Source organism: Equus caballus, chromosome 7 (genome assembly GCF_041296265.1).
Source record: "Equus caballus isolate H_3958 breed thoroughbred chromosome 7, TB-T2T, whole genome shotgun sequence".
Classification (NCBI taxonomy): domain Eukaryota; kingdom Metazoa; phylum Chordata; class Mammalia; order Perissodactyla; family Equidae; genus Equus; species Equus caballus.
This window is the reverse complement of record NC_091690.1, coordinates 53121733-53133198: the sequence shown is the minus strand read 5'-3', so window position 1 is coordinate 53133198 and position 11466 is coordinate 53121733. Positions and strand designations below refer to the sequence as shown.

Here is an 11466-nt window from a genome sequence, read left to right as displayed (position 1 = left end):
TGTGACTACTGTATGATTTTCATTCCATTTCTTCTGGAAGAAAAAAGGACACAACCAAATGAAGGTGAAGAACATGAACATTTGAGAGGATAATTTTGTGGGAAACCATGTCTGCACTGGACATGAGAAATGCTTTAGATCTAAAGTTAGAAATCTTAAGAATGGCTACAAGACAGCTGACCAAACATGACAGCACATAAGCGGAAAACTCAGAAAGGAATTACTGAAGGAGTTGTTGACAAGAAACTATTACAAATAAGTAAAAGTGAAATCATGGGTGTTTTGGGAATTTAAGAAATCAAGCATGTCTTCTAGGGGAGAAAAAGAACCTGGCGATGAAATTCACAATGTTTGCCTTTGGGGCCGACTGTGTGCAATGAGTTCTGAGGCCAGTGGCCTATCACAGAGAAGAGGATGCTCGACTCAGGAGCCTTCCCAGGGCCCCCTTCACATCCTTGTTCCTCAGGCTGTAGATGAAGGGGTTCAGCATGGGGGTGACCACGGTGTACATCACTGAGGCGATCGAGCTTCTGTGGGAAGAATGGGTCACGGCAGAACTGAGGTAGACCCCCAAGCTTGTCCCATAGAACAAGGAGACCGAAGAGAGATGAGACCCACAGGTGGAAAATGCTTTATATTTTCCCCCTGCAGATGATATCCTCATTAAGGAGGAGACAATTTTAGAGTAAGAAAAAAGGATCCCGGTGAGAGGAAACACACCGATCAGAGCAGTGGCCACATACATGATGATGTTATTGATGAGGGTGTCAGAGCAGGCTAATTTGAGGACCTGAGCCAGTTCACAGAAGAAATGTGGAATTTCAGTGCCTATACAGAAGGTCAGCTGTCTCATCAGTAAAATATGAAGCAGGGAGACCCAGAAAATGGTGAACCAGCACATCAGAACCAGGAGGCCACAGAGGCGGGGGTTCATGATGACATTGTAGTGCAGGGGGTGGCAGATGGCCACAAACCGGTCATAGGCCATCACAGTCAGAAGGAAATCGTCCATTACAGAAAAAAGCATAAAAAAATATACTTGTGTGAGACATCCTTTGTAGGAAATGACTCTGCTCTGCGCCTGGATGTTCACTAGCATCTTCGGGACAATGGTGGAGATGAAGCAGATGTCCACAAAGGACAGGTTGGAGAGGAAGAAATACATGGGGGTGTGGAGGTGGGAGTCAGAGGTGATGGCCAGGATGATGAACAGGTTCCCAAGAACGGTGAGCAGGTACATGAACAGGAACACTCCAAAGAGGAGAGGCTGCAGTTCAGGATCCTCTGAGAGACCCAAGAGGATGAATTCTGATAGTTGTGTGTGGTTTCCTGCTTCCATGTGGCTGGCATGTAAGGAGGCAAAAGCAACGTTCAATGCACATCCAGCCGGCACCTCAGCTAGTCAGCACCTCTTCATTCCCCTTTAGGTGAACAAACTTACTCTCTGTTGAGTCTTTCCAATGACAGTGATTCACTTAGTCAAGTGATACCCATTTCCATTTTAAGTGTAATTTTTTAGCCTTTTTAAAATTTAGCAGAAAACTCTGTTTATCTCGAACTCATTGGTTCTAATTCTATTTGAATCCATAGTCATAAACAAATTTCTTCTATAGTATGACCCTCTCAAAATAATTGAAGACATTTGATATCTTCCCTTGAATCTCCATACATCCTTCATTCAAAGAGCTCTATAATGATTACTAACATATGCATTCTCATCCTAAACAACCTTAATTTTATCACTTGATGCTTCCTACTGATGTCACAGTTAACAGTCAAGTGCCTTATATTTTTTTTCTAAATATGTGGTTATTGCTATTACATTCTTTGTAGGTTTAGAAATACCTTTGTATATACAATGATCTCAATAAATGATAGCTATTATTATTATTAATCTGTTCCTTTTATGACAATTATTTTTGACATGTAACTCTCCGAAAGTACAGTATAGAGCTTTGATTTAGAAAATAGGATCTCAAGTCAGATTTCCTACAATAGAACTTTGCTCGACTAACTTACTATCTATGTGACCTTCAGAAAGCTGTTTTCTCTCTCTCAACTGCAGATTCCTCACCTCTACAGTGGGAGTAGAAATATTCCCTACATTGTAAGACTGATGAGTGAGTTAAATTAGATGATGCCTGTAATTTTTCTTGTGATTCCTGTGACATATAGTGGACACTTGATAAATGTCAGCCTCTGTCTTAACATCACAATAAATCTATCTTGTATGGTTATCACTTACTAAATTTCTCATAACTGGGGCAGCCATCAAGGATGGAATTCTAGTCATTATAAACACAACAGGTCTGTTACCTCCGTGCAGCACTAATTAATAAACATCGCTATGGCGACCCCTTTCAGATACTGCCTGCCAGGTGGATCTTCCAAAAAGAGGGAAAAAGTGCGGACTGCATAGATAAGAGGAGGGGGGAAAAATCACACAATCATTAAAATAAAATACAGTACATGTTTGAGACGTGTGCTCATGTGTACACACTCAGAAGTGGGGATGTTATATTAACAATCAGTGCAATTAATGGTAAAAAATTATAGATTTGATAAAAAGTATAAAAAGTTTGTATGAATCAAATCATCATTAAATAATTAAAGGCAGGGAGGGGCCAGCTTCGTGGCCAAGTGGTTGGGTTTGTGCACATCTCTTCAGTGGCCTGGGTTTGCCGGTTCAGATCCTGGGCGTGGACCCAGCACCATTCATCAAGCCATGCTGTGACAGCATCCCATATAGAAGACCTAGAATGACCTACACCTAGGATATACAACTATGTACTGGTTTTGGGGAGGAAAGAAAAAGAAAAAGGAAGATTGGCGGCAGATGTTAGCTCAGGGCCAATCTTTAAAGAAATAATAAGGAAAAGGCAAATTAAGATACAAATAAATGTTTATATTCTCCATGATAGAAAAAAATCATTGCTATTAATGCCTAGAGAATACGATTAATTAGAGAGGGAAAAAAATCACTGAGGACCACTTCAGTCTGGAGAGGTGGGTAGAAAAGGCCTCTCTAAAATATGAATATTTGAGCTAAGGGAGGAAGGCAAAAAAGGAAAGAGCAAGCATTTTGGGCTGAGAGAAAAGATTTCATGGTTGCCCTGTGAGCTGGTGAGCTTGAGAATGGAAGGGGTTTCAGAGGCCAGTGAGATGGAGAATAGAGCAGGGTGGGGAGGCCCACAAGCCCAGCATCCTGGACTATTCCTGGATGTGCCTCTCATGCAGGTAGTTTTATGTTTATTTGTGAGTTAGAGGACATGAGTGTTTTTGCTCACTGTTGTCTTTCCAGGGACTTACACGGTACTTGGTGCATAGTAGGTACTCAATATATGCAAATGTTAATGTATAATAAAGACTGAGACTCGAGGCATCAACTATGAAACAAAAAAGAAATCCTCAAGCTCACATGCCTAAATGCAGACAGAAAATACGATAATAAAGTTAAGTCAAATGCATCCCCATCTATTTTAAGAGAACAACATGTCATGAATAAATAAGACCTATTCTAGGAATGGGAAGCTGGTTTAATACTGTGATATTTGTTAATATAACTCATGATGAAAATAGGTCAGAGAAATCACAATCGTAATCTCAATATAAAATGGAAATGGGAAAATGTAACAGCATTTACTGGGTTAGCAGCCAAGACAGAGCCTCTTGCTACATAAGGAAACTAAGGACAATTTCTTAACCCAAGAAAGCATGTTTACATTCTTTGTAGTTACAACTACAGCCAACAGGGTATTCTACATTAAAACACTCAGATAATTGGATTAAATTCATGAGTACATCAAGGCAGTCTGCTCCGACTTCAATCACTCAACAGGCTCCTGAACATTTAAAGAGATTGGTAATATGAGAAAAGGAAACTGGGCTGAGTAAGGAACATCAGAGATAAGCATGTTATTTGTAGATGATAAGGTGGACACTAAAGGGAAACAACAATCAATACAGAGCTAGTAAGTGCTATCAGTAAGGTGAATCTCCTGCAAAAATAGAAAGGTAACATAATAGAAAAATCCAATCACATAAGGAATAAAATAGACAATACCTCGTGCATAATAGATCTCCAGTGAGTAGTTAGAAAGAAAATGATCGGACACAGGAAAACAACAGGAACCTGCAATTATGGTCAAGAGTAGAGAAGAGGTGAAGACTTTCCCAGAAATAACTCTTATCAGAGAGAGGTCCTAGATTCCAAAAAGAGAGTGAAGAAAACAGAATAAGAGCTGGAAAAGACTGGTTTCAGTAGAAACTAAAGTACCTTCAAAGTACACAGACTTCACCTTTGAAGACAAATAAATACAAAACTGTCCCTGTCTCATTACTCTTGGGGTAAAACCCAGTACACACTTTCTCTCTCTTTTCCTTCCAACTCCACCAGTGCTCACTGGGACACACTGACCCTCTCTGATAGTTATCACTGAAGCTTTCTCTTCTCTGAGGTCTGCCCTTGGGAAGCCCAAATGCGTTTTCCCTAGGCAGAAATGACAGAATTACAGGAAAAATACAGAAAGGACACGCTATTATCATCTCAAGAGTTGAATTCTCAGAGCTCCTCATTAAAGAAATTGTTCCACTAACTTTCCTCCTTCCAAAGACTTCGGCTCCCTTGGAGTACAAAGATGAAAGAATGGAAATTTTCAGCCAATGTTGCATCTGTGTAGGCAACGGGGGGGGGGGGGGGGGGAAGGTGTTTTCTCAAAGGAAAAAACCTTGTTTCTTCGGTTTGAATTAAAAGTGACAAAGTGTCCCCTAAGGAAAGTTTCATTTCTACAGGAACCAACTCTCTGTGATGTTCTTCTCTTGAAGAATTTTTGTTGATTTCAGGGATCACTTGGTGTCCACAGTGTCGTGGAGGCAAAGAGGTCCTTTCTGAAGAGAAACAGAGTGGTTAATACTTTTTGTTTTTTTTGAAAGGACTAACCAAATAAGAAGGGAGAATACTCTTTGACAATTGCTGGTGACTTAGAGGGTTCTGTGAATATTATGGAGGGCTCCATTTAATACCTCTAAATGGAGAGGCAGGGGCAAATATAATCCAGGTAGAGTTCGTTGAAGGGGGAGTATTCAGAAAACATAGGTGGCAAAGATAAATCATACATAAAGTTTGTTAAAGATGGGGAGGACACAGGTAATACATACCGTAAAGGGAGCATTGAGTAAAGGATGATTAAAAGAAATTTAACGGAAGATACAAGAACATGATTGATTCCAAGGAGAATGATATTTACTGAAGGCATTTGAATACATAGGAAACGCTGACCACATAATTCACAGGATGTAGTATAAACTCTAATCAATGACAATCATAATGTGCTGTGTCTCCAGTTTAGAGAGTACATGGGTCCAGACATCGAGGGTTGGAAGTAGAAGCAGCCCCACTTAGCATCACTTACACTCAGCCACATGGGGAGTTTATGCTTCAGGTCTTCCCAGCTCTGGCCTCTGTAAGTTTAGAGGTTTTGACTCCTAAGGGAATAACACAGAGAAATGACAATGATTCAATTAAACTTCCAGCTATGCTAGGACCTGGCACTTCAGGTCTCTTTGTTGAAGAAGAAGAGTCACCGACCTGGCAGGTGTAATCAACCTGGTCATCAATGTCACTGTGTGATCATGGCAATGGCCAAGCACTGGTACCCTACCGTCCTTAGTCAGCAGCTGAGAGCAGCCCAGGAGCAACCTCAATACAAACACAGCAGTGGATGCAGATGCCTGTCAGTCAGTTATGCTCCCACAGCAAGACATCTGAGTGGTGTGACCTTGGGTGAGGCAGTTTCCTTTAGCTGAGGGCAATTCTCAAAGAGGCCTGAGGGCTGTCAGAAGGCTGTAGCCCCTGTACCTGGAAGAATAAGCCCTTAATCCAGAAGGAGGATCTGGGCGATGCAGCACAGCATTCACTAGGGCCCACCTCTTGGGACGTTTGGATCAACTTTATTTAAATTGAGATATAATTGACAGATAACATTATATTGGTTGCAGGTGTACAACATAATGATGAAATATTTGTATAGTTGGGAAATTATCACCATAATAAGTCTAGTTAACATCTATCACCACGTGTTGTAAATTTTTTCATATGATAAGAACTTTTAAGATGTATGCTGTTAGCAACTTTCAAATATACAATACAGTATTATTAACTATACTCACTAATCTGTACATTGCATCCCATGACTTATTTATTTTATAACTGGAAGTTTGTATCTTTTGACCACCTTCATCCATTTGCCCTCCCCCCCACCCCCACCCCCAGCAACCACCAACCTGTTCTCTGTATCTATAAGTTTTTTCTTTGTTTGTTTGTTTGTTTTTAAGGCTGTCTTGATCAGTACGTTAAAGAACAATACACCATGGGTCAATAATGCTTATCCCAGGGATTTAAATATGCCTCAACATTAAGAAATCTATTTACATTCATTTATTGCATAAATATATCGATATAAAAGCTAACAAGTGCATTAGGAATCAAAATGTATTTGATAATTTTTAACAGCCACTGCTGCAAATGGTGGGGTGTTGGTGTGCGTGTGGAGGGTGCAGCTTCTCAAAGTAGGACAGTAAGGATTTATCTTCCAAATGATAAATAATGTGCATTTTTCAGTGTTCTTTGAACATGGGTACGTTAAGAATGACAATTAATGAACATTCAAGAATTGCTGCTGTGAACCATAAGGATTTAATATTATTCTAATAATTCAAACAAACTCATAAGATGCAAATAGAAAGGGGACGTAAGCAATGTGAAGGCAAAGACAAATATATTATTAGTAGATAAGATTTGAGAGGTAGAGAGCCCTCGGGTCTCTAAAGATTCAGCCCCATGTGGACCCTTCATAATCCATTTCAACAAATCCCCTAGGGCAGTTGTTTTCAAATTTTAGCCCTGGGTAAGATCCACCTGGATCCACTTTTTGCATTCATAAGATGCATAAACACAAATGGCTGGGCCTGACCCTGGACTTTCTGATTAGTAGATCTGGGATGACAGACAAGAATTTGCCTGTCTAACAAGCTCCCAGGGGATGTTGACGCTGCTGGTCTGGAGACTCTGTTGTGGCCCTTGTACTCTGGTCTAACAAAAGTTTTCCCTTCACTGTTTCCATCTACCCTCCCCAACCCTGCCCCCAGCCTTTACTGGCACACACTGGCTCTTTCAGATGGCATCATGTAAACCCCTGACGGCTCTTGCTAATTCTCTGTAACGACTTTATAATAGGAAAGTATAGGGAGATGCTTGAAGCAGGGAATTCATAACTTGTATCTCTGGAAGGCTGAAGACGGTTTACCTTAGGGACCCGGGAACCTTATTGAAAGTTTCCAGGAACTGGGGGCTGAATTTTCACAGTATCTCATTAAATACATTCTTCTATCTTCATTCTACTCTTTAAACAGTCAAGCTCCCTTGAGGTTAAGGAGAACAATAGAAACAAAATCTCCTACCACTTCTATTTCCATGAAGATAATTGTGGAAATGGATTTCTTTCTTCCACTTATTCCTTCTTTACCTGGTACATTCAAACATTGGCAGTCAATAAGATCATTCTCCTGAAGATTAAAAATGTTTCTTTCTCTTCCTTCAAAAAAGTTTCCAGGTTTCCTTAAGATACTGCCCTATATCTTGCCTCCCCTTCACAGGATTTAATTTCAAAGTCAGGAGTGTTTTTCTGAGGGATGTGTTAATGTTACAAGGAGCCAAATAGACTCGACCCTCACAATCTCATTGTCACAAAAATGAAATGCATGAGGAGACCCTGATTTCCCGGAGGAGAATGCAGCTATTAGTGTCATTGCTACTGAAAAATCAAGCATTTTGAAGAAGGGAAATATCCCTTGGGATTTATTGGGATCATAAGGTCATCAAGGACCCCAGGGAGAGCAATTTGTTATGGAAGTAGAAAGACTCCAGATGAGTTGGTGGGAGAGAGGTAGCAGAGTGGAAATAGAAGTTGCAAGTGGAGACCAAATTCTCCAACAGTTTGGAGCAATACCCAAAGGGGAGTATGGGTCTATGTATGAGTTTCGTTTTCATTGAAAGATATGAAGTGTGAAGAATTCTATGACATTGGACGTGATAATATTGCAATGTAGACATTGGAATATACAGGATACAGAAAGGAAGAGAGATAGCATAAGTTCCCCCAAAAGTTAGGAAGGCATGGGATTCAAAGTCAGGTGGAGATTTTAAGAGGCAGGCATTAAACAACAATTATATAAATAATTATTTAATTATAACGGTGGCTAATGGTTTGATGGATGGTATTGTGTCTAATAAGAGCATATACTGAGTGGGGTCCTATAACTGAGAACTGAAGGATCATGGGTAGGATTCAGCCAAGCATCAGCTTCTCTTCCTAACTCTCAACTCTCTCAATAGGAACTTCTCCCTTTCTGTGTTTGTGATGAGGATTATTTTAGGCTGATTACTTCTCAAAACTGCAGACTGGAACGAGGCTCTGAGGCGTGGAATTTGCTTGCCCTTTGATGAGAGACATTTGCATTTGTGAAGGAAGTCTCCATCTGTGGGGGTGTCTCCCTCTCTGCACCAGTAGGAAGTGGGGATGACCTTATCTCTAGAAACTCTTAATGGGGATGGCAAGGACTTAAGCCTTGTTTATCCTGCTTGTCTGATAACCTCATGGAGCTGACTCCCCCGACCACCTACATCCTCCGGGAAGCATACGATGTTCTGACTTAATAAGGTCTGATTCTGATCTAAAGTTATAGGACCACCCAATAACCAGACCCCACCTGCACTCATACCATTTTAATGACATTTTTACATATTCTTTCCTTTGTCTTGTGAAGACATAACTCACACACCTATGCCTTAAATTTAGCCGTACCTTCAACCCATGTTTGCAGCAGCTCTGACTGCCCATGATCCTCTCCCCATGCTTCAGCAGCTCTTTACTGCCCATGGGTCCTGTCCCCATGCTATTCCACACTATTCTGTAGATAAAAGAGCACTACTGCCAGACCTTGAGAGTCCAAGAAATCTTTCTTTCAACTCTTCGGCTCACCGACCCCACATCATTTGTGCTGCCACCTATGCAGACTGATGATCACCACATCAATACATTTGACCTATGAGATACCAGCACCAATGGGGTGTTCTGCTTGCCCCTCACCTCAAACTTTCCAAAATTCAACTGATAATTTATTCTCCCTAAAATATTGCTCTTCCAGTTGTCCTTATACTGTGAAAGTTAACACCATCAACTCTGGCACCCATGGAATTGTCCTATTGCAGTTGTTCCCAGTCAGGTTGATTTTGTCACCTACAGGACAACTGGCAATGTCTGGAGACATTTCTGGTTATCAGAACTCAGTGCTGGCATCTAGTGAGTAGATGACAGGGATCTGTTAAAAATCTTGATATCGACCCTGATATCAGCTTCCTCACATTAAACCCAGCATATATGGGGTTAAAACCAAAACACCCATTCCCTGCTTACTCTCTGGCTTCCTGGCTCCAGAATCCACTATCCTCCATGGAGACAGACACCGTCAAGGACAAGCACCTGGACTATCTCCTCCCGCAAAGAGATACGGGCTGGAGGGAAAGCTGCTGACCAGCAAGGTCATGAGCTCCCTCCTGTCTGCAAGTAGTCTCAAGGCCAAAGACAGGCTGGTGGGAAAGCTCCAACCAGCAAGGCCATATGCTCCCCTTCCCCTACCTAAAACCCCAAATAAAAACCCTTCCTTTTAGCTTTTCATGGAGTTTAGGATTTCAGTGTTAGCTGCCCTCTCTCCTTGCTCAGTGCTGTGCAAAAATAAAATTCCTACTTTCTTCCACCACACCCCGTGTCAGCCATTGGCTTGCTGTGCAACGGGTGAGCGAACTCACTCCAGGTTTTGTAACAATCTCACCATACACAGGAAAACCCCTCACAACAAATAATTATATAGACCAAAATATCAACATTGTCATGGATTAGAAATCCTGGTAAAGACTTTTGAGGGCTAGTGTTAAAATTTTTGTCTAAAACATCCGAGCCATTACCTGTTACTTTAGAATGATATTGAAAATATTATCTGAAAGAAATCTCACAACCTATCACCATTATTTTGTGCTACTCGATCCTATTTATTCTGGGTACATTTATGTAACATAAAATGTAACTTTTTAACCATTCTTAAGTGTACAATTCTGTTACTTAGCATTAAGTACCTTCACATTGATAAGCAACCATCACCGTCACCTAGCTCCGGAACTTTTTCATTTTCTCAAACTGAAGCTCTGTCCTCATTAAACACCAACTATCCCTCTCCTTCTCCCTGAGACCCACCATTCACATTTCATTCTCAATGAGTTTGACTCCTCTAGCCATCTCATATAAGTAGAATCATATAGTATTTATCCAGATGCGTTGTTTCAATTTTGACCTTTCAAAATTTGAACTTCTGATGTCCCTTTTCCTTGCAAAACTTGTTCCATCCACAGCTCTCCCTGTCTCAGTGAATGCAATTCCATTCTTTCAGCTTTTTAGGCTCCTGGAGTCATTCTTATTTCCTCTTTTCTCTCACATCCATATTCTGGATGACGAAAGATCATCTTGGCTCTACCTTGCAAATATAGCGAAACTAACTACTTCTCAACTCTTAAACCTCTGTCTCCACTGGGTCCTAGTCCCCTATATCTCACAGCTTGCAGCAGTCAGCTCCAAGCAGCCTTCCTCACACCCTACAATCCGTTCTCAACACAGAAGCCAGAATGACGTTTTAAAATGCTAATCATGTCATGTGTGTGCTCAAAACTCTACAATGACTCCCCTTGCCACTCAGAGCAAATGAAAGCAGAAGTCCTTCGATGGCAGAGAGAGCCTCACTGGATCAGCCCCTGACACCTTCTCCTCTTCCTCTTCTGCTATGCTACCCTCACTCTCTCTGCTGCAGCAACATTCCCCCTAAGCCACCTCCCACCTTAGGGTCTCTCTATTAACCTTACCCTCTGCCTGGGGCGCTCTTTCCCCAGATATGCACTCACCTCAGTCATTCACTGTCTTCACAAGTATAACTATCTCAACGAGGTTTATTAAGACCATCCTCTATAACATGACAACCTGCCCTCTCTACACCCCTTATCCTCTTTATCCTTTGGAGTTTAGCCTAAAATAATGACTAACACATACTTAATACTCAGTAAAAAGAGGTTCACTAAATTGAATCTACATCTGTGGTTCTGAAGGGACTGCCAGTAACTTTGTCTCCTGACCATGGTCGATTGGTCCAGGGTTGGAAGAGATCATTATCCTGTCAGTTAGAATCCATTTCTGATTTTTTTTTCACAGATGAGGGGCTAAAGTAAATCCACTTCCTCTTTAGTAACAAAATTGTGAGGTGTGACATGTGAGAGCTGGTTTGTTTGTGTCTCTTTCCATGTGGAGGTAGCTAGTGTGAGAAAACAAAGCTGATAATCTGAATGGAAATCTTCATTGTATTGAAGCC

At 41.1% G+C, this 11466-nt stretch overlaps 1 protein-coding gene across 1 annotated transcript; it reads right to left on the bottom strand.

Moving 5' to 3' along the window:
• Positions 1-400: 400 nt before the first annotated feature.
• OR7D4E (olfactory receptor family 7 subfamily D member 4E) lies at positions 401-1339 on the bottom strand. Its single transcript, NM_001391114.1, has one exon. The coding sequence runs from the start codon at positions 1337-1339 to the stop codon at positions 401-403; it is 939 nt and encodes a 312-aa protein (NP_001378043.1).
• Positions 1340-11466: the final 10127 nt, after the last annotated feature.

Excerpts from the sequence above, each read along its gene's own strand:
- OR7D4E (NM_001391114.1), bottom strand. The coding sequence starts at position 1,339 with ATGGAAGCAGGAAACCACACACAACTATCAGAATTCATCCTCTTGGGT.